This window comes from Salmo salar, chromosome ssa13 (assembly GCF_905237065.1).
Source record: "Salmo salar chromosome ssa13, Ssal_v3.1, whole genome shotgun sequence".
In the NCBI taxonomy this organism is placed as follows: Eukaryota; Metazoa; Chordata; class Actinopteri; order Salmoniformes; family Salmonidae; genus Salmo; species Salmo salar.
The window spans coordinates 25,434,336-25,458,661 of NC_059454.1; the positions used below are offsets into that span (position 1 = coordinate 25,434,336).

At 42.3% G+C, this 24,326-nt stretch overlaps 1 protein-coding gene across 1 annotated transcript; it reads right to left on the minus strand.

Annotated features, from left to right (window-relative positions):
- Positions 1-5,826: 5,826 nt before the first annotated feature.
- On the minus strand, positions 5,827-24,001 carry prim1 (DNA primase subunit 1). The gene is made up of 13 exons (NM_001141876.1): positions 23,883-24,001; positions 11,041-11,198; positions 10,763-10,869; positions 10,537-10,610; positions 10,255-10,391; positions 9,856-9,914; positions 9,582-9,691; positions 7,128-7,219; positions 6,867-6,999; positions 6,617-6,686; positions 6,363-6,466; positions 6,159-6,257; positions 5,827-6,070 (listed from the first exon to the last, which is right to left on the minus strand). The coding sequence occupies exons 1-13, from the start codon at positions 23,989-23,991 to the stop codon at positions 6,051-6,053; spliced, it is 1,272 nt and encodes a 423-aa protein (NP_001135348.1). The 5' UTR covers positions 23,992-24,001; the 3' UTR covers positions 5,827-6,050.
- Positions 24,002-24,326: the final 325 nt, after the last annotated feature.

Consider the following 24,326-nt stretch of genomic DNA (forward strand, 5'->3'; position numbering starts at 1 on the left):
CCAGGAACAGATATAGCCCTTGGTTCACTCCAGACCTGACTGCCCTTGACCAGCACAAAAACATCCTGTGGCGTACTGCATTAGTATCGAATAGCCCCCGCGATATGCAACTTTTCAGGGAAGTTAGGAACCAATATACACAGGCAGTTAGCAAAGCAAAGGCTAGCTTTTTCAAACAGAAATTTGCATCCTGTAGCACTAATTCCAAAAAGTTCTGCGACACTAAAGTCCATGGAGAATAAGAGCACCTCCTCCCAACTGCAGAGGCTAGGAAACACTGTCACCACCGATAAATCCACTATAATTGAGAATTTCAATAATCATTTTTCTACGGCTGGCCATGCTTTCCACCTGGCTACCCCTACCCCGATCAACAGCCCTGCGAACCCCACAGAAACTTGCCCAAGCCTCCCCATTTCTCCTTCACCCAAATCCAGATAGCTAATGTTCTAAATGAACAGCAAAATCTGGACCCCTACAAATCAGCCAGGTTAGACAATCTGGACCCTCTCTTTCTAAAATGATCCATCTAAATTGTTGCAACCCCTATTACTAGACTGCTCAACCTCTCTTTCGTATCATCTGAGATCCTGAAAAATTGAAAAGCTGCCGCAGTCATCCCCCTCTTCAAACCGGGAGACACTCTAGACCAAAACTACTACAGACTATCTATCCTACCCTGCCTTTCTAAGGTCTTTGAAAGCCAAGTGAACAAACAGATCACCGACCATTTCGAATCCCACCGTACCTTCTCCGCTACGCAATCTGGTTTCCGAGCTGGTCATGGGTGCACCTCAGCCACGCTCAAGGTCCTAAACGATATAATAACCGCCATCGATAAGAGACAATACTGTGCAGCCATCTTCATCGACCTGGCCAAGGCTTTCGACTCTGTCAATCACCACATTCTTATTGGCAGACTAAACAGCCTTGGTTTCTCAAATTACTGCCTCGCCTGGTTCACCAACTACTTCTCAGACAAAGTTCAGTGTGTCAAATCGGAGGCCCTGTTGTCCGGACCTCTGGCAGTCTCTATGGGGTTGCCACAGGGTTCAATCCTCGGGCCGACTCTTTCCTCTGTATACATCAATGATGTCGCTCTTGCTGCTGGTGATTCTCTGATCCACCTCTACGCAGACGATACCATTCTGTATACTTCTGGCCCTTCTTTGGACATTGTGTTAACTAACCTCCAGACGAGCTTCAATGCCATACAACTCTCCTTCCGTTGCCTCCAACTGCTCTTAAATGCAAGTAAAACTAAATGCATGCTCTTCAACCGATCGCTGCACACACCTGCCCACCCGTCCAGCATCACTACTCTGGACGGTTCTGACTTAGAATATGTGGGGAACTACAAATACCTACGTGTCTGGTTAGACTGTAAACTCTCCTTTCAGACTCACATTAAGCATCTCCAATCCAAAATTAAATCTAGAACTGGCTTCCTATTTCGCAACAAAGCATCCTTCACTCATGCTGCCAAACATACCCTCGTTAAACTGACTATCCTACCGATCCTTGACTTCGGCGACGTCATTTACAAAATAGCCTCCAACACTCTACTCAGCATATTGGATGCAGTCTATCACAGTGCCATCAATTATGTCACCAAAGCCCCATATACTACCCACCACTGCAACCTGTATGCTTTCGATGGCTGGCCCTCGCTTCATATTCGTCGCCAAAACCACTGGCTCCATGTCATCTAGTGTTTGCTAGGTAAAGCCCCGCCTTATCTCAGCTCACTGGTCACCATAGCAGCACCCAACCGTAGCACACGCTCCAGCAGGTATATCTCACTGGTCACCCCCAAAGCCAATTCCTCCTTTGGCCGCCTTTCCTTCCAGTCCTCTGCTGCCAATGACTGGAACGAACTGCAAAAATATATATATATATATATATATATAAAAATAAATCACTTAAGCTGGAGACTCATATCTCCCTCTCTAGCTTTAAGCACCAGCTGTCAGAGCAGCGCACAGATCACTGCACCTGTACATAGCTCATCTGTAAATAGCCTATCCAACTACCTCATCCCCATACTGTTATTTATTTTGCGCCTTTGCACCCCAGTATCTCTAATTGCACGCTCATCTTCTGCACATTATCACTCCAGTGTTTAATTGCTATATTGTAAATTATTTCACCACTATGCCTATTTATTGCCTTAACTCCTTTATCCTACCTCATTTCCACACATTGTATATAGACTTTTTGTATTGTGTTATTGACTGTATGTTTGTTTATTCCATGTGTGCCTGTGTTGTTTGTGTCGCACTGCTATGCTTTACCTTGGCCAGGTCGCAGTTGTTAATGAGAACTTGTTCTCAACTAGCCTAAACAGGTTAAATAAAAGGTGAAATAAAATAAGTATTTTACTGAGTGGCTTCCGTCTGGCCACTCTACTATAAAAGGCCTGATTGCAGCACTCCACCAGAGATGGCTGTCCTTCTGGAAGGTTCTCCCATCTCCACAGAGGAACTCTGGAAATCTGTCAGTGACCATCGGGTTCTTGGTCACCTCCCTGACCAAGGCCCTTCTCCCCCGATTGTTCAGTTTGGCCGGGCGGCCAGCCCTAGGAAGAGTCTTGGTGGTTCCAAACCTCTTCCATTTAAAAATGATGGAGGCCACAGTGTTCTTTGGGTCCATCAATGCTGCAGAAATGTTTTGGTACTCTTCCCCAGATCTGAGCCTCGACACAATCCTGTCTCGGAGCATTACGGACAATTCCTTTGACCTCATGGCTTGGTTTTTACTCTGACATGCACTGTAAACTGTGGGACCTTATGTAGACAGACGTGTGCCTTTCCAAATCATGTCCAATCAATTGGATTTACCACAGGTGGACTCCAATCAAGTTGTAGAAACATCTCAAGGATGATCAATGGAAACAGGATGCACCTGAGCTAAATTTCGAGTCTCATATCAAAGGGTCTGAATTGTTATGCAAATAAGCATTTATTTGGGCTGGTCACTCTAATGAACTCTGGGTCTTCCTTTCCTGTGGCGGTCCTCATGAGAGCCAGTTTCATCATAGTGCTTGGTTTTTGTGACTGCACTTGAAGAAACTTTCAAAGTTCTTAATTTTAGATTGACTGACCTTCATGTCTTAAAAGTAATGATGGACTGTTGTTTATCTTTGCTTATTTGAGCTTCTTGCCATAATATGGACCTAGTCTTTTACCAAATAGGGCAATCTTCTGTATACCACTGCTACCTTGTTACAAAACAACTGATTTGCTCAAACGCATTGAGGAAAGAAATTCCACAAATTAACTATTAACATGGCACACCTGTTAATTGAAATGCATTCTAGCTGGCTACCTCGTGGAGCTGGTTGAGATAATGCTAAGTGTGGGCAAAGCTGTCATTAAGGCAAAGGGTGGCTACTTTGAAGAATCTCATATCTAAAATATATTTTGATTTGTTTAACACTTCTTTGGTTACTACATGATTCCATGTGTTATTTCATAGTTTTGATGTCTTCACTATTATTCTACAATGTAGAAAATAGTAAAAAATAAAGAAAAACCCTTGAGTAGGTGTCCAAACTTTTGACTGGTAGTGTATATATATATATATATATACACATATATATATATACATATATATACACACATATATATATATATACATATATATATATATATATATATATATATATACACACATATATATATATATATATACATACACACACACACAATACATAATCCGGACTCTGACATTGCTCATCCTAATATTTCTATATACCTTCATTTCATTATTTTACTTTTAGATTTGTGTGTATTGTTGTGTATTGCTAGGTGTTACTGCACTGTTGGAGCTAGGAACACAAGGATTTCACTATACCTGCAATAACATCTGCTAAATACAGTACATGACCAGAAGTAGAACATCTCATTACAAAATCATGGGCATTAATATGGAGCTGGTCCCCCCTTTGCTGCTATAACAGCCTCCACTTTTCTGGGAAAGCTTTCCACTAGATGTTGGAACATTGTTGCGGGGACTTGCTTCCATTCAACCACAAGAGCGTTAGTGAGGTCGGGCACTGATGCAGGGCGATTAGGCCTGGCTCGCAGTTAGTGTTATAATTCATGCCAAAGGTGTTCGATGGGGTTGAGGTCAGGGCTCAGTACAGTCAAGTTCTTCCACACCGATCTCGACAAACCATTTCTGTATGGGCCTCGCTTTGCGCATGGGGGCATTGTCATGCTGAAACAGGAAAGGACCTTCCCCAAACTGTTGCCACAAAGTTGGAAGCACAGAATTGTCTAGAATGTCATTGTATGCTGTAGCATTAATATTTCCCTTCACTCAAACTAAGGGGCCTAGCCAAAACCATGAAAAAAAAAGTCCCAGACCATTCTGCCTCCTCCACCAAACTTTACAGTTGGCACTATGCATTGGGGCAGGTAGCGTTCTCCTGGCATCCGCCAAACCCAGATTCGTCCATTGGACTGCCAGATGGTGATGCGTGATTCATCACTCCAGAGAACGCCTTTCCACTGCACCAGAGTCCAATGGCAGTGAACTTTACACCACACCAGCCAACACTAGGAATAGGCTTGTGTGCGGCTGCTCGGCCATGGAAATCCATTTCATGAAGCTCCCGACAAACAGTTGTGCTGATATTGCTTTTAGAGACAGTTTGGATCTCGGTAGTGTGTTGGAACTGAGGACAGACGATTTTTAATCGCTACACGCTTCAGCACTCGGGGGTCCCGTTCTGTGGCCTACCACTAAACGGTTGAGCCGTTGTTGCTCCCAGACATTTCCACTTCACAATAACAGCACTTACAGTTGACCAGGGCAGCTCTAGCAGGGCAGCAATTTGACAAACTGACTTGTTGGGAAGGTGGCATTCTATGACGGTGCCACGTTGAAAGTCACTGAGCTCTTCAGTAAAGGCCATTCTACTGCCAATGTTTGTCTATGAAGATTGCATGGCTGTGTATTAAATGTTATACACCTTTTAGCAATGGGTGTGGCTGAAACAGCTGACTACTAATTTGAAGGGGTGTCCACATGCTTTTGTGTATATAGTGTGTGTATGCGACCACATTTTTTTTATTTGGAGGGTATTAATGATTTTTGTTATAGTCACTGGTACATAGGCCTATCAAAGTTTCATTCTGACAGTTAAATGAACTGCATAATATAGCTGGAGTATATATGCTAGGGGTGAAATGCTTCTGACCTTGTCCTCGACTTACTTAAAAAAAAAAGTTAATGTCCCATTGTCTGTCACGAATGTTGAATAAAATTATATTTGATCTTACTCTGCCGATTGTCTGTGGGGTTGGTCATCCAGTGGGTTGAAATTTGAGACAAAATATCCACAGGCAAGAAACAGACATCAAAACACAAGTCTGTGTGTGGCAATCAATATTTGTTTGCTTGAGGCCTAAGGAACATGCACAAGATGGTAGTACATGTACACGATGCACGCATACTAACCGAAGTCTTGCAGGTGTTTACATGATTTGGTGCATGTGCCAGGTGATAGAAATATCAACGACAGTAACGGCACTCTAAAAAGTCAGGGAAATAATACTTTCCTGTAGGATACTTTGACTCAGATTTCAACCCACTGAAGGCCCAACCTCACAAACAACTGGTAGAGTAAATTCAAATATCATTGTATTATACATTCTGGCTTGTGTGGAAACTTTCCAAGTTTTTGCAGTGCTTTGTTTCAGACTCAATTGGTATCACAGTCTGATTTATTAGGCAAGGCACGTGCCATGATGGTACTGACTAGATCTAGTTGGTCTCCACCACAGCAATACTGAGACACAAAATAGGTTGACAAACTGTAGGACAAAGTCAATTTAATGAGAAAACAATAAGCCGTATAAAAGTTTGCACAACTGTGATTTTCAATTGTTCATAGAGTAATATACTTGCATGACAATTCTCAAACTGAAAGCATTTGCTTACAGTGCATATGTAATGTGTGTTCATCATTTAAATGTCAGACTAACAACTAATATGACATGCTTGTTTAAGATTAGACAACTATTGTTGGACACCGCACAGGGTTAGAAGTCCTTTTGAAGATCTGAAAAGAAATTGAGAAATAATCTTTTAGATCGGAATTTTCATAATAACAATTGTATTCTTCCACTAAGGACTTAAATTACACTCACCACTGTTTTTAAGAAGCTCCCCTTTCCTTGAGTGAGCCATCCCCTCCAAGAATTGATCAAACAGTTTCACATACTTCGCCAAGCTTGTTCGTTTGTAGTCTGAAACCAATAAGCTTTTGTTAGTCAAATCAACGTGCAATGAACAAACGCATATCAGATCCCTTGGCTCCCTTAGTAATGAATTGCACTGGTCTCTTTGAATACCTCTCATCTTCCGCCGCTCTCCTGCTTCTTTTTTATTCTCATTCTCCATGGTGTCCTCCTGCTCCTCTTCAGTCTTGGGCTGATCCAGCTCCTCACAGATCAGACTACAAGGAGATACAATAACAGGATCGGTGAGAATACCAACAGAGAACCCTACGGAAGCAACACAAACCTTCTGTTTAGCCCTTTGGGAATACCATTTTTGAAAAGCTCTTTACAAAGTGCTTATTATGACAAATTGACTGTGGGCTTACCTGATAGTGGGCACATCAAAGGGGTCAAAGCAATCCAGTTCTCTCAGGTCAATAGGAACAGAGATACGCCCTGTGGGGAAGTAAGGAACGTAGGGAGGAAAGGTGTTGCGTGTTGGGCTGACATCCAAAGATTAACTCCCTTAGTTGGATGAGAAGCATCCTTTGACTATTTCTCTCACAGGCAACATTTGGGTTAAATGTTTGTCATGGTTCAACGTGTTAGTCTTGCACTTCATGAGTTTCTCCTCACCTGTTTTGGGATGAACGCTGAAGGGGCTCTTCAGCAAGTGGTTGACTCCTTTACTGACGTTAACATCGAGCCGAGGGTAACAGTACTGAAGCATGATCTCCATCTCAAAGTAGTGGCCCTTCTTGGCAGTCGTCTGGTTGAATAAAGTAGTTTTCATAAGGGCATGCTTGGCTACCATTGACATCACCACATTATTGTACTGTGTTCAAACAGGGCTTATGTCCCTCTTTATTGCAGTGTTGTGTGAGCATGGCCACCTACACGTTTGTCTTGAGCCATACTTTTGAGTATATCCCAGCGCGTCTCAGGGTTCTTTTCAGTCTGGAAGTACTGCAGCAGCTTCTTTCTGACATGTGAAGTTTCCGCTAAGGATAGGCATGTTCTCCCTCAACATGTAATGATATATCACAAAACCTGCTAAACTGCGACATACAGAACACAGTAGGCCAGTTTATTAGGTATACCCATCTAGTACTGGGTTGGACCCCCCTTTGCCTCCAGAACATATGGAATTCTTTGGGGCATGGAAACATTGCTCAGTTGGTATCAAGGTACCTAACATGTGCCAGGAAAACATTCCCCACAACATTACACCACCAGTCTGTACCGTTGACACTAGGCAGGATGGGGCCATGGACTCAGGCTGCTTACGCCAAACCCTGACTCTGCAATCAGCATGATGCAACAGGAACCGTGATTTGTTGGACCAGGCAATGTTTTTCCACTCCTCAAATGTCCAGTGTTGGTGATCGGGTGCCCACTAGAGCCGCTTCAATTCACCAGCCCATCTGTGAAAAGGATTGACAAGTTGCGCGTTCCGAGATGCCATTCTGCACATCACTGTTGTACTGTGCCATCCTTTGCCTGTTTGTGGCCCGCCTGTTAAGATGCACGATTATTGCCACTCTTTGAACCTAAATCAACGAGCTGCTTTCGCCCACAGGACTGCCACTGACTGGATGTTTTTTGTTTGTCACACCTAGGGCTGTGGCGGTCATGACATTTTGTCAGTAGGTGATTCATTCAAATAACTGCCGGTCTTACAGTAACTTAATTAAAATAAACACGTTTATAATCTCTGGCTTCAACGCATAGCCTCCAATGCACTGATGTGGACCTTTAAAACATCTACATATTTGAAAGTCTAATAAATCTATTTAATATAGCCTACACCATCACAGTAAATACAATTTATTTTAGATGGGTCTAATGATACATATGAAGAAAATGTAGTCCATTTCAGGGGGGGGTTGTTGTAAACACAGGACTAGTAAAAGCCCAGTGCACTACTTTTGTTCCATACGCACAAAAAGCTTATTTCTTTCTAATTTTGTGCACAAACGTATTTACATCCCTGTTACTGAGCATTTCTCCTTTGCCAAGATAATCCATCCACCTGACAGGTGGGCATATCAAGAAGCTAATTAAACAGCATGATCATTACACAGGTGGACCTTGTGCTGGGGAAAATAAAAGGCCACTAAAATGTGCAGTTTTGTCACACAACGTCTCAGATGTCCGAAGTTGAGGGAGCGTGCAATTTGCATGCTGACTGCAGGAATGTCCACCAGAGCTGTTGCCAGAGATGTAATGTTAATTTCTCTACCATAAGCCGTTTTAGAGAATTTGGCAGTACGTCCAACTGGACTCACAACCGCAGACCACGTGTAACCACGCCAGCCCAGGACCTCCACATCCGGCTTCTTCACCTCCGGGATTGTCCCAGGGGGAGTGCTGGGGTGTTTTTATGTCTGTAATAAAGTCCTTTTGTGGGGAAAAACTCATTCTAATTGGCTGGGCCTGGCGCCCCAGTGGGTGGGCCTGGCTCCCAAGTGGGTGGGGCCTATGCCCTCCCAGATCCACCCATGGCTGCGCCCCTGTCCAGTCATGTGAAATCCATAGATTAGGGCCAAATGAAGGCATTTCAATTGACTCATTTCCTTATATGAACTGTAACTCAGCAAAATCTTTGAAATTGTTATATGTTGCGTTTATATATATATTTTTCAGTATATAAATAGTAAAGTACAGGATACCCCAAAAAACTACTTAAGTAGTACTTCAAGTATATTTACTTCGGTACTTCACGCCACTGCCTATAGGCTACGGTTGGTGTTATTTGCCCACTTCAGTTGTGATATGAACCTTAGCAAAATATATAGGCCTATGGGCTAGGCAACATGATGCATAACACTGATTTGAAAAAGTTGCTGAAAAATGCATGCGCTGTACATCATTCACAAGTGATAATATGCTCACCATTTAGACTATTCTCAAATTAATCTTGTCTTTACATATACTAAATAATATGTGCAAAATTTGTTTTTATTTACAATGGGCCATTATCATGCACCTGTCAGAACAGGAAAATTAAAAAAATTAAATAAGGACATGATATCCGCACCATTCTCGGCAAAGCCTAGATATTGACATGTGTAAAAAGCCCAGGGGGCCGGCCGTTTCTGAGACTCTGGAACTGGCGCCGACGATCATACCTCGCTAAAAGTCGCTTAGGTCACTCGTTTTGCCCATTCTAATGCCTCGATGCCCGTCTGCCAGCTTTATATAGCAAGCCATGGCCATTGTTTGTAGGAGCGATCTATTTTCGTGAACTGGGTGGGTTACCTAATAAACTGGCCACTGAGTGTATGTAGTGTATGCATGCCAAATTTCATATTGTGTCATAATGAAAAGTGGCACAGAGGAAAAGGATATCTTCAGGCAAAAGGGCCAGCACTTTGTCTACAGCCTCTTTGCTACCCAGTATGTCCTGTCCCAGCAGAGCGTACTGGGAGAAGTAGCGCTCCACCACAGTCAGGGATTCCCTGGAGGGGAGACGAGGGTTAGAGGTCAACTGGTCAGTCAAAATTCAACATGATTCTGCCCTTTAACAGTTAGACAACACCTTAAACTAATGGTCCTTTTCTCAACTATTAGAACCTACAACAGCTAACAAGGATACAAGTATGGCTCTGAAAATTGATCTTACATGACGAATGGATGAATTGGGTCTGACAGCACAACTTTCCTCACCGTCTCTTCTCCACCCTGAAGAACAGAATAATATTCAATAGTCACCCTATCAACATACTCCTAGCTACTGATTTACATATACACTGCAAGTTTGCTTTTTTTGTGTGACAATCTCCAGTGTTGATATCACTTTGATGATGTTGATCTTATGATTGTTAGCATTTCTTTTCTCAGAACTTCTTGACTTAAATGAACAAGTCGAGAAATGTAAGGCTCCCGCATCACCTCTATCAAATATTGCATGTGATTGAGTCTACTAATCCATTAAAATATAGCCAAGAAGAGTATAACCCTTGATTGTTGGAAAACTCTTTTAGCCTAGAGTGGGTTATGATGTCATGAGAAGAGGTCTTACCTTGACCAGACTCAAGTACTCAGCCACAGCGGAGCGTGCCGCCACAGAGAGCTTCCGGGCAGCCTCGTCACACACCCAGCAATGCACCCCTCTCCTGCCAGAGTACACCCACAGGCAGTGCTGGAAACCGAAGTCATCTGGAGCACCCCAGAAAAAAGTCAACAAACACAGGTTACAATGAAAATTAATCAACAGACAATTTTGTAAAATGACCAATAGACAGATAAGATTAAAAATGAGCTCGTCTTGAACCTGTGAAAATTAACCATTTTTCTGACTCACCTCGAAGGGCCCGGTCCAATATACGGATGGCAATGGTCATCAGAGTCCAGCACTTTGGGCAGATGTCTGCACCACTGCAATACAAGACAGCCGATGAACAGTCCCAGATCGCCAAAACTTACCATCCTCAAATTATAATCTGTTGTACATTCAAACATACTCCACAACTTTACAATTGTAAAGATGGTTTAACTACAGACACTTTCTGGCTAATGTGATCAAGTACCTGCAACAGCTTCTGACGTCATCATAGTCTGTCATATCAATATCAAACACCAGCTCCTTCTCCAGAGCCTGGAAGGATCCCGACTTGACTGTGTTGTGCTGATTGGGCTGAGGGTGGCAGAAGAAGTAAAATAGAATGGGCACTTGAGTGACAAAAAAAAAAAAGAGGAGAGAGAGAGAGAGAGAGAAAGAGAAGAGAGACACACACAAAGGGAGAAGAACGCAAGAGTATGTGAGCAAGTGGTGGTCAGATCCAGACAGTGAGTAATGGAACCCCACCCTGTGACTGTAGACTGCTCCAATGTCAATCTTGTACGGGTTCATCTTCTGCATCTCCTTCTCCAGCTCGTTCTGTGTGCTGAACGACTGATATCGTACGTAGATGTCATCCTTCAACGTGAAGGAGAACTCTCGATTCTGGAAGTAGTTCTTTGTCACTGAGGGGTTGCAAAAGAAGTTGTCCTCAATCATTAAAACTTGACTGGTTGTGAACTAGATAGCAAGTGTTGTTGGAGGGGCAAAACTGTTTCAATCAAAAAATGCCAGAGGCATGGGGCACAATGACATTGTCTGTAAAGCTGTTGAAATCCTTACATACCCTATGCTGTTGGAAATTTGAGACAAAATATCCCCAGTAAACTAGTGAGGAGATCATATTAATCTGGCCCGGGTGACCAGGTAGGTGTGTTTTGCACCGGGTGAAAGTTGATTGCATTTGTTTAGGAAGGTGCCCTGTTCAAAGCCAACTGTGAACTCGGCTCAAAACAAAAGTGATGCAATTAAGCATGTGGAGTAATGAGTAGGATTCTGTGTTCACATGCAAAAGGGATTGCTTTTGATAAAAGCACTATCTGCCTTACCAATAAAAAGCAGTTTTAACATTCAAACTAGAGGTCGACCGATTAATCGGAATGGCCAATTTCAAGTTATAACAAATCGGTAATGGGCATTTTTGGACACCGATTGTGGCCGATTACATTGCACTCCACGAGGAGACTGCGTGGCAGGCTGACAGGTGCTAGCTAGCATTAAACTTATAAAAAAACAAATCTTAACATAATCACTAGTTAAACTAGTAATATCAACCAAGTGTAGTTATCTAGCTTGTCCTGCGTGGCATATAATCAATGCAGTGCCTGTTAATTTCTCATCGAATCACAGCCTATTTTGCCAAACCGGTGATGATTTAACAAGCGCATTTGTGAAAAAAAGCACTGTCGTTGCACCAATGTGTACCTAAGCATAAACATCAACGCCTTTCTTAAAATCAATACACAAGTATATATTTTTAAACTTGCATTTTTAGTTAATATTGCCTGCTAACATGAATTTCTTTTAACTAGGTAAATTGTGTCACTTCTCTTGCATTCTGTGCAAGCAGAGTCAGGGTATATGCAGCAGTTTGGGCCGCCTGGCTCGTTGACAACTGTGTGAAGACCATTTCTTCCGAACAAAGACCGTAATTAATTTGCCAGAATTGTACATAATTATGACATAACATTGAAGGTTGTGCAATGTAACAGCAATATTTAGACTTAGGGATGCCACCCGTTAGATAAAATACAGAACGGTTCCGTATTTCACTGAAAGAATAAACATTTGGTTTTCTAAATGATAGTTTCCGGATTTGACCATAGTAATGACCTAAGGCTCGTATTTCTGTGTGTTATTATGTTATAATTAAGTCTATGATTTGATATAGCAGTCTGACTAAGCGGTGGTAGGCAGCAGCAGGCTCGTAAGCATTCATTCAAACAGCACTTTTGTGCATTTGCCAGCAGCTCTTCGCTGTGCTTCAAGCATTGAGCTGTTTATGACTTCAAGCCTATCAACTCCCGAGATTAGGCTGGTGTAACCGATATGAAATGGCTAGCTAGTTAGCAGGGTGCGCTCTAATAGCGTTTCAAATCGGTGACGTCACTCTCTCTGAGACCTTGAAGTAGTTGTTCCCCTTGCTCTGCAAGGGCCGCGGCTTTTGTGGAGCGATGGGTAACGATGCTTCGAGGGTGGCTGTTGTCGATGTGTCCCTGGTTCGAGCCCAGGTAGGGGCGAGGAGAGGGACGGAAGCTATACTGTTACACTGGCAATACTATAGTGCCTAAAAGAACATCCAATAGTCAAAGGTATATGAAATACAAATGGTATAGAGAGAAATAGTACTATAATAACTACAACCTAAAACTTCTTACCTGGGAATATTGAAGACTCATGTTAAAAGGAACCACCAGCTTTCATATGCTCTCATGTTCTGAGCAAGGAACCTAAACGTTAGCTTTTTTACATGGCACATATTGCACTTTTACTTTCTTCTCCAACACTTTTATTGCATTTTTTAAACCAAATTGAACATGTTTCATTATTTATTTGAGGCCAAATTGATTTTATTGATGTATTATATTAAGTTAAAATAAAAAAGTGTTCATTCAGTATTGTTGTAATTGTCATCATTACAAAAAAAAAAAAAAGTAATAATTTTACAAAAAATAAATAAATAAAAATATTTAAAAAATAATAATAATTTAAAAAGGCAAATTAATCGGTATCGGCTTTTTTGGGTCTTCCAATAATCGGTATTGGCGTTGAAAAATCATAAAATCGACCTCTAATTCAAACACTCATTTTATGAAAAATAGATGTTTCTGGACGATGCACCATGCTGCCTTGTTGACAGCATGACCAAGCAGCGCAGATTACCGTTCCACTTGAGAAGGGTCGTCTTCCCTTGCTGCTTTTTCCCGTTCACATCACGGGCCATAGCCCGGTGCACCACGGCTCAGGATAATTGAATCCGCCCATTGTTTGACCGACTTTTAAAACACTGGTACCACAGAGTTTCTAAACACAGAGGTGCATCATCGCAAGACTTCTGGGAACGCTTGCTAAACAGACCAGTTTGAGAAGTCAATGAGAGAAGTGAAATTCTTCCTTAGCTGTTCATTTTCTCGAAATCTAAAGGCACAACCTAGATTCTAGACAATGTTTTAAGTAGTTGAACATGTTATTACTCCAACCTCATGAAAGGGACACGTTTTTATTTTTGTCAAAAACAACTTGTCTTTATATCGAAGGAGTGCCTTTGATTTGACGGCCTGCACATGCGCAGTTCAGTGTTAGAAACAACATCGGGTCTACGCATGAGCTCATCTAGTCAAAGTCGCCATGACATCGTGAATTTCTATTGGAGAAGGAATTTTAGGAATCGTAGGTAGCTGCAGTGCTGGAGCGACTCATAAATGGGCAAGTTGAGAGAAGTAAGAGGATGGGAAACAATGGGTTTAAGAAATGGGAGGATCAGGAGCCGACTTGTTGCCACTCAAGATCGTTTAGGGGGCTGCTTTGGCCATTGTGTTTCAAACTTTCAGTGCGTGTTTTTTGGCATAGATGGCGGCAGGTTTTTCAGCTCATGTAACATTTTGCTATTCACTTAGAGCTCTGGATTTGGTATAACATTAGTTAGCTACCAGTATCTTACATTCTTCTTCGATGTAGCTCACTACTACGTTTTTAATGATGTGTAACAAGCGTGTTTAAGTGACGTTAACGTTACGTTAACTATATATCAAGACAGCTAACCTAACGTTAGCCTGTTAAAGAAGCTAGCTAGCTAACGTTAGCAGTTAAATGAATTAATGCGTTAGCTAAGACTTTATCATTAACAACGACATCGTTAGAACAAGGACCAACAAGGTTATCCCTATGTTCACCCTAGAGGTCGACCGATTAATCGGAATGGACGATTAATTAGGGCCGATTTCAAGTTTTCATAACAATCGGTAATCAGTATTTTTGGCCACCGATTTGCCATTTATTTTTTTCTATTTTTTTACACACCTTTATTTAACTAGGCAAGTCAGATTAAAAACACATTCTTATTTACAATGACGGCCTAGAAACGGGGGTTAACTGCCTTGTTCATGGGGGATTCGTTTTTGCAACCTTTGGTTACCAGTCCAACGCTCTAACCACCTGCCTTACATTGCACTCCACAAGGATTAACAGGCTGACTACCTGTAACGCGAGGGCAGCAAGAAGCAAAGGTAAGTTGCTAGCTAGCATTAGACTTATAAACTATCAATCTTAACATAAATCACTAGTTGAACTAGTAATATCATCAACCATGTGTAGTTATCTAACGTGTCCTGCGTTGCATATGATCGATGCGGTGCCTGTTCATTTCTCATCAAATCACAGCCTACTTCGACAAACGGGTGTTGATTTAACAAGCGCATTTGCGAAAAAAGTACTGTAGTTGCACCAATGTACCTAACCATAAACATCAATGCCTAACAGGAATATTTAGACTTAGTCACCCGTTAGATAAAATACGGAAAGGTTCCGTATGTCACTGAAAGAAAAAAAAAACTTGTTTGAGATGATAGTTTCCAGATTCGACCATATTAATGACCCAAGGCTCGTATTTCTGTGTGTTTATTATATTATAATTAAGTCTATGATTTGATAGAGCAGTCTGACTGAGCGGTGGTAGGCAGCAGCATGCTCGAAAGCATTCATTCAAACAGCCCTTCACTGTGCTTCAAGCATTGCGCTGTTTATGACTTCAACTTGGGTGGGTATAATTTGTGGAACGTTCCAACAGGAATCGATTCCAAAAACTTCATAAGTAACAAGGTTTCCAAAAAACAACGCATACAAAGTTGTATAGCGGCAGAATAAGATACCGGGTAGGGAGTGGTCTATTTCATTGCGTTCTTCACTCATCACGTTTATTCCGAAAAATGTCTGTCCTCACATCTGTTTGCCTATGGACAAACATTAAGAATAAGCTACGTGGTGAGTTGAAGGCTATTCGGCAGCTAGTTAGCTAGGTTTGTATGCGTTGCTACTTTGTATGCGTTGTTGGTTGGCAACCTTTTACTTTACGTTTTTTTGGAACAGATTCCTGTTGGAACGTTCCACAAATTATACCCACCCCTTCAAGCCTATCAACTCCCAAGATTAGGCTGGTGTAACCGATGTGAAATGGCTAGCTAGTTAGCCGGGTGCACGCTAATAGCGTTTCAAACGTCACTCGGAGACTTGGAGTAGTTTTTTTCCCTTCCTCTGCATGGGTAACGCTGCATGTGTTCCTGGTTTGAGCCCAGGTAGGAGCGAGGAGAGGGACGGAAGCTATACTGTTACACAAGCAATACTAAAGTGCCTATAAGAACATCCAATAGTCAAAGGTATATGAAATACAAATCGTATAGAGATAAATAGTCCTATAATAATATAATAACTACAAGCTAAAACTTCTTACCTGGGAATATTGAAGACACATGTTAAAAGGAACCACTAGCTTTCATATGTTCCCATGTTCTGAGCAAGGCACGTAAACATTAGCTTTCTTACATGTCACATATTGCACTTTTACTTTCTTCAACAATTTGTTTTGAATTATTTAAACCAAATTGAACATGTTTCATTATTTATTTGAGGCTAAATTGATTTTATTGATGTATTATATTAAGTTAAAATTAGTGTTCAGTATTGTTGTAATTGTCATTATAAAAAAAAATATATAAAAAAAAAAAAACTAATTGTAAAAAAATTTGTCCGATTAATCGGCATCGGCTTTTTTGGTCCTTCAATAAATCGGCATCGGCGTCAAAAAAATAAATAATCGGTCGACCTTTAGTTCACCCCTGGTTATCAACTCATCTAGCTAACTAATTTACTCAAATATTCATCGCTTATGTTTGTGTTCGACAGCATACCACTGTGAGAAAAGACGCTGATGGCCTTACAGATTTAACCCAGTGCACCATTTTTTTACATTTTAGTCATTTAGCAGACGCTCTTATCCAGAGCGACACCAAGTGCAAGTTCCATAACTGCTCCTTCTGCCAGCCCTCTAGATACAAACCAAGAGACTATGCGGGTGTGAGGGCACAAGGGTTGCACATTTTGGGGAACATTCAGTGGTGGACACTTTGTGGGAATTAACAGGAATACATGGGAATTAATATTAATACCATTTAAAATGTAGATTTTTTTGCGTTGGATATATACTGCTCAAAAAAATAAAAGGGAACACTAAAATAACACGTCCTAGATCTGAATGAATGAAATAATCTTAAACACTTTTCTTTACATAGTTGAATGTGCTGACAACAAAATCACACAAATAAATCAATGGAAATCCAATTTATCAACCCATGGAGGTCTGGATTTGGAGTCACACTCAAAATTAAAGTGGAAAACCACACTACAGGCTGATCCAACTTTGATGTAATGTCCTTAAAACAAGTCAAAATGAGGCTCAGTAGTGTGTGTGGCCTCCACGTGCCTGTATGACCCCCCTACAACACCTGGGCATGCTCCTGATGAGGTGGCGGATGGTCTCCTGAGGGATCTCCTCCCAGACCTGGACTAAAGCATCCGCCAACTCCTGGACAGTCTGTGGTGCAACGTGGCGTTGGTGGATGGAGCGAGACATGATGTCCCAGATGTGCTCAATTGGATTCAGGTCTGGGGAACGGGCGGGCCAGTCCATAGAATCAATGCCTTCCTCTTGCAGGAACTGCTGACACACTCCAGCCTCATGAGGTCTAGCATTGTCTTGCATTAGGAGGAACCCAGGGCCAACCGCACCAGCATATGGTCTCACAAGGGGTCTCAGGATCTCATCTCGGTACCTAATGGCAGTCAGGCTACCTCTGGCGAGCACATGGAGGGCTGTGCGGCCCCCCAAAGAAATGCCACCCCACACCATGACTGACCCACCGCCAAACCGGTCATGCTGGAGGATGTTGCAGGCAGCAGAACGTTCTCCACGGCGTCTCCAGACTCTGTCACATGTGCTCAGTGTGAACCTGCTTTCATCTGTGAAGAGCACAGGACGCCAGTGGCGAATTTGCCAATCTTGCTGTTCTCTGGCAAATGCCAAACGTCCTGCACGGTGTTGGGCTGTAAGCACAACCCCCACCTGTGGACGTCGGGCCCTCATACCACGCTCATGGAGTCTGTTTCTGACCGTTTGAGCAGACACATGCAACTTTGTGGCCTGCTGGAGGTCATTTTGCAGGGCTCTGGCAGTGCTCCTCCTGCTCCTCCTTGCACAAAGGCGGAGGTAGCGGTCCTGCTGCTGGGTTGTTACCCTCCTACGGCCTCCTCCACGTCTCCTGATGTACTGGCCTGTCTCCTGCTAGCGCCTCCATGCTCTGGACACTATGCTGACAGACACAGCAAACCTTGCCACAGCTCGCATTGATGTGCCATCCTGGATGAGCTGCACTACCTGAGCCACTTGTGTGGGTTTTAGACTCCGTCTCATGCTACCACTAGAGTGAAAGCACCGCCAGCATTCAAAAGTGACCAAAACATCAGCCAGGAAGCATAAGAACTGAGAAGTGGTCTGTGGTCACCACCTGCCGAACCACTCCTTTATTGGGGGTGTCTGGCTAATTACCTATAATTTCCACCTGTTGTCTATTCCATTTGCACAACAGCATGTGAAATGTATTGTCAGTGTTGCTTCCTAAGTGGACAGTTTGATTTCACAGAAGTGTGATTGACTTGGAGTTACATTGTGTTGTTTAAGTGTTCCCTTTATTTTTTTGAGCAGTGTATTTACAATATGTTATGGAGACAGAAACAAACATTTTACCTTAAGTAGACAAATGCAAATGATTAAATACTTCCAATAGAAATATACAGTGAGGGAAAAAGGTATTTTATCCCCTGCTGATTTTGTACATTTTCCCACTGACAAAGAAATGATCAGTCTAGCATTTTAATGGTAGGTTTATTTGAACAGTGAGAGACAGAATAACAAAAAAATCCCCAAAACACATGTAAAAAATGTTATAAAATGATTTGCATTTTAATGAGGGAAATAAGTATTTGACCCCTCTGCAAAACATGATTTAGTACTTGGTGGCAATCAGAGGTCAGACGTTTCTTGTAGTTGGACACCAGGTTTGCACACATCTCAGGAGGGATTTTGTCCCACTCCTCTTTGCAGATCTACTCCAAGTCATTAAGGTTGAGGCTGACGTTTGGCAACTCAAACCTTCAGCTCCCTCTACAGATTTTCTATGGGATTAAGGTCTGGAGACTGACTAGGCCACTCCAGGACCTTAATGTGCTTCTTCTTGAGCCACTCCTTTGTTGCCTTGGCCGTGTGTTTTGGGTCATTGTCATGCTGGAAAACCCATCCACGTCCCATTTCCAATGCCCTGGCTGAGGGAAGGAGGTTCTCACCCAAGATTTGACGGTACATGGCACCGTCCATCGTCCCTTTGATGCAGTGAAGTTGTCGTGTCCCTTAGCAGAAAAACACCCCCAAAGCATAATGTTTCCACCTCCATGTTTGACGGTGGGGATGGTGTTCTTGGGGTCATAGGCAGCATTCCTCCTCAAAACACAGCGAGTTGAGTTGATTCTAAAAAGCTCCATTTTGGTCTCGTCTGACCACAACACTTTCACCCAGTTGTCCTCTGAATCATTCAGATGTTCATTGGCAAACTTCAGACGGGCATGTATATGTGCTTTCTTGAGCAGGGGGACCTTGCGGGCGCTGCAGGATTTCAGTCCTTCACGGCGTAGTGTGTCCCCGACATCCTTGGAGAGCTCTTTGATCTTGCCATGGTGGAGAGTTTGGAATCTGATTGATTGCTTCTGTGGACAGGTGTCTTTTATACAGGTAACAAGCTGAGATTAGGAGCACTCCCTTTAACCTCTCTGGGCTAGGTGGGACGAAATCGTCCCACCTACGCAACAGCCAGTGTAATCCCGTGGCGCGATATTCAAATACCTTAGAAATGCTATTACTTCAATTTCTCAAACATATGACTATTTTACACCATTTTAAAGACAACTCTCGTTCATCTAACCACACTGTCCAATTTTAAAAAGGCTTAACAACGAAAACAAAACATTAGATTATGTTAGCAGAGTACCCAGCCAGAAATAATCAGACACCCATTTTTCAAGCTAGCATATAATGTCACATAAACCCAAACCACAGCTAAATGCAGCACTAACCTTTGATGATCTTCATCAGATGACAATCCTAGGACATTATGTTATACAATACATGCATGTTTTGTTCAATCAAGTTCATATTTATATCAAAAAACAGCTTTTTACATTAGCATGTTACGTTCAGAACTAGCACACTTCCGGTGAATTTACTAAATTACTCACGATAAACGTTCACAAAAAACAATTATTTTAACCTGTTGGGGATAGGGGGCAGTATTTGCACGGCCGGATAAAAAAACGTACCCGATTTAATCTGGTTACTACTCCTGCCCAGTAACTAGAATATGCATATAATTATTGGCTTTGGATAGAAAACACCCTAAAGTTTCTAAAACTGTTTGAATGGTGTCTGTGAGTATAACATAACTCATATGGCAGGCAAAAACCTGAGAAGATTCCTTACAGGAAGTGGCCTGTCTGACAAGTTCTTGTTCTTCTTGGCTCTGTTTATTGAAAACTGAGGATCTTTGCTTTAACGTGACACTTCCTAAGGCTCCCATAGGCTCTCAGAACCCGGGAAAAAGCTGAATGATGTAATTCCAGCCTCTGGCTGAAAAACATTAGTGCGTTTGGATAGTGGCCGGTCAGAGTACCATCAGACTGAGGCTCGTGCACGAGGGGATCCCATGTTTTTATTTTCTCTTTCTTTGAACAAACACAGATTCCCGGTCTGAACATTATCGTTTTTTTACGAGAAAAATTGCATAAAAATTGATTTTAAACAGCGGTTGACATGCTTCGAAGTACGGTAATGGAATATTTTGAATTTCTTTGTCACGAAATGTGTCGTGCGCGTCACCCTTCTTTACCATTCGGATAGTGTCTTGAACGCATGAACAAAACAGAGTATATTTGAACATAACTATGGATTATTTTGAACCAAACCAACATTTGTTATTGAAGTAGAAGTCCTGGGAGTGCATTCTGACAAAGAACAGCAAAGGTAATAACATTTTTCTTATAGTAAATCGGACTTTGGTCAGGGCTAAACTTGGTGGGTGTCTAAATAGCTAGCCCTGTGATGCCGGGCTATCTACTCAGAATATTGCAAAATGTGCTTTCAACGAAAAGCTATTTTAAAATCGGACATAGCGAGTGCATAGAGGAGTTCTGTATCTATATTTCTTAAAATAATTATGTTTTTTGTGAACGTTTATCGTGAGTAATTTAGTAAATTCACCGGAAGTTTGCGGGGGTATGCAAGTTCAGAACGTCACATGCTAATGTAAAAAGCTGTTTTTTTATATAAATATGAACTTGATTGAACAAAACATGCATGTATTGTATAACATAATGTCCTAGGGTTGTCATCTGATGAAGATCAAAGGTTAGTGCTGCATTTAGCTGTGGTTTGGGTTTATGTGACATATGCTAGCTTGAAAAATGGGTGTCTGATTATTTCTGGCTGGGTACTCTGACATAATCTAATGTTTTGCTTTCGTTGTAAAGCCTTTTTGAAATCGGACAGTGTGGTTAGATTAACGAGAGTCTTGTCTTTAAAATTGTGTAAAATAGTCATACGTTTGAGAAATTGAAGTAATAGCATTTCTAAGGTATTTGAATATCGCGCCACGGGATTCCACTGGCTGTTGACTAGGTGGGACGATTTCGTCCCACATACCCTAGAGAGGTTAATGTCTCAGTTGTTGAATCTTATGTTCATACAAATATTTACACGTTAAATTTGCCGAAAAATAAACGCAGTTGACAGTAAGATGACATGTCTTTTTATTAAATTGATTGGACATGATTTGGAAAGGCACAGAGCGGTCAATGTTAGGTCCCACAGTTATGCAGCATGTCAGAGCAAAAAACAAGCCATGAGGTCGAAGGAATTGTCAGTAGAGCCCCGAAACAGGACTGTGTCGAGGCACATATCTGGGGAAGAGTACCAAACAATGTCTGCAGCATTGACGATCCCCAAGGACACCGTGGCCTGCATCATTCTTAAATGGAAGAAGTTTGGAACCACCAAGACTCTTCCTCGAGCTGACCACCTGGCCAAACAGAGAAATCAGGGGAGACGGGCCTTGGTCAGGGAGGTGACCAAGAACTCGATGGTCACTCTGACAGAGCTCCAGAGTTCCTCTGTGGAGATGCGAGAATCTTCCAGAAGGACAACCATCTCTGTTGCACTCCGCCAAATCAGGCATTTATGGTAGAGTGGCCAGACAGAAGCCACTCCTCAGTAAAAGCCACGACAGCCCGCTTGGAGTTTGTCAAAAGGCACCTAAAGGAATCTCAGACCATGATCAACAAGATTCTCTGGTCTGATGAAGCCCGAATGCCAAGCGTCACGTCTGGAGGAAACTTGGCACCATCCCTATGGAGAAGCATGGTGGTGGCAGAATGCTGTGGGGATGTTTCCAGTGGCAGGGACTGGGAGACTAGTCAGAATCGAGGGAAAGATGAACGGTGCAAAGTACAGAGAGATCCTTGATGAAAACCTCCTCCAGAGCGCTCAGGACCCCAGACTGGGGTGAAGGTTCACCTTCCAACAGGACAACAACCGTAAGCACAGAGCCAGGACAACTTAGGAGTGGCTTCGGGACAAGTCACTGAATGTCCTTGAGTGGCCCAGCCAGAGGCCGGACTTGAACCCGATCCAACATCTCTGGAGAGACCTGAAAATAGCTGTGCAGCAACGCTCCCCATCCAACCTAACAGAGCTTGAGAGGGTCTGCAGAGAAGAATGGGAGAGACTCCCCAAATACAGGTGTGCCAAGCTTGTAGCCTCATACCCAATTAGACTCGAGCCTGTAATAGCTGCTAAAGGTGCTTAAACAAAGTACTGAGTAAAGGTTCTGAATACTTATGTAAATGTGTTATCACTTTAGTATTTTTTTTATACATTTATATGGATTATGGCAGCCCCCCCACACCTCTGATTCAGAGGGGTTGGGTTAAATGCGATAGACACATGTCAGTTGAATGCATTCAGTTGTACAACTGACTAGGTATCCCCTTTCCCTTTCATAACAGATTATAGTTTTGGGAACAAAATCCATCTACTCCCACTACTGTCCAAACACTTAAGAGAGACACCCTCATCCACTTACCCTCGCCTTATGCCCTGGCGGAATCCCCGTCACCATCTTGGAGGGTGGTCCAAATGATTAGCCAAGACAGGTAAGTTTGCAACATAAGCCCCTCAGCCCTCGTTTTCAGTCGGCTTTGCCGGGTCTGAAACTCCCCATAATTCAATTCACGAAGATTGTACATCCGCTAAGAAAAGTCAGCGAAAACTTAAAAACAACATCAATGGAGAAGTCAACATACAAGTGTAAGTAAAAACGAAAGCAAATAAGTTAAACATTTTGCTACTACGTACAAAGTAAATATTTTTGTTTGGGTAGCCTTTGGAAATTATAGAAATAAAACATTTTCCTTCAGAAGTTCCAGTTAGGCAGGCTAACGTTACTTAGCTAATTAATTTGCTAGCTATCATACTGTAGGCATATATTAATAATTATAGATTTAACATACGTTGACATGCACTCATAATTGACTGCAGCGCATATAAAGCACCCACAAGTTACAGGTGGCTGAAAACACAATCGTCGCGGGATGAACAAGTGATATATTTCAGGCCAAGGGTGGTCCATTTTAAAAATGATTCCTTCCTCCCTTGCCCTGCAAGTGTCTATTCTTCAGACGACATCAGAAGTGCCCATTTAATTTGGGGGCTCAGAGGATAGGGTGTGTCTTTTAAGTGTTTGGACCGCGTTGTTCTACCTGTGGAGAAACCATGTTACGCCTGTATTGTCTCTCGACACGTCCATTAAAATAGTTACTCCAGCGATTCTGCTACCTATACTAGAGTTTTAGCCTATCTTCATACTATACTGTCTTTGCTGGTACTGCCGTTCAATTCTAACACCTGCGCAAAATTATGTAGGTATAATACATGCGTTGATGTATTAACATTGTTTGCGCATGCGTCAGGCGATAGAAGAAAAAAAGAAAAAATTGCTGTTGACGTTTGTCTCAAATTTCCAGCAACATAACGTTAGCTGACAACCAACCGGTAGAGTTTATTGAACATTCTGAATAAAATAACTGTTCGAGTGGGGAGAGAGAGAGAACTTCCCACTCGGAAGCGTAGAGGCTAGCAGTAGCTAGCTTACTGTACTTACCTCCTCCATAGTTCAGCCACCGGTGGTATTGAGAGAAAGGGAAAAGTCGGCGGTAGTACAGAGGCAACAAGTCCGGTAGAGAGGCCTGGTGGTAATCAGCAGCTGCCATTTCTGAAGTTATGCAAATGTATACATTTAATCGAAAATGTTGATAGCTGAATGCACCCGCATTTCTTTGTCTGACATTCGAGCGCGCGCGAAACTCTGAAACTAGACCGGAATTTCCTTCTTCTTCTTCTTCTTCTTCTTCTTCTTCTTCTTCGGTGGGGGTTGGCATCCAACATGATGGTTCATTGCCGTCACCTACTGCACTGGAGGGAGAAACTAAATCCTACCTGCCAGCCCCGTTTCTCTTAAAAAATATATCTAAATACAGACTCAAATATTTTGTTCTCAACCTCTCTCTTTCCCTCTCACGCTGCCCGTACTGAATCAATACATGCT

Bases quoted from the DNA above. Each gene is read 5' to 3' on its own strand.
- prim1 (NM_001141876.1), bottom strand. From the start codon at position 23,991: ATGGCAGCTGCTGATTACCACCAGGCCTCTCTACCGGACTTGTTGCCT. The intron at 7,220-9,581 runs ATATCCTTTTCC...CGGAAACTTCAC, and splicing joins GCTGGCCCTTTTGCCTGAAG to ATGTCAGAAAGAAGCTGCTG. The intron at 6,071-6,158 runs GTGAGTGTAATT...ATTTCTTTTCAG, and splicing joins GGAGCTTCTTAAAAACAGTG to ATCTTCAAAAGGACTTCTAA.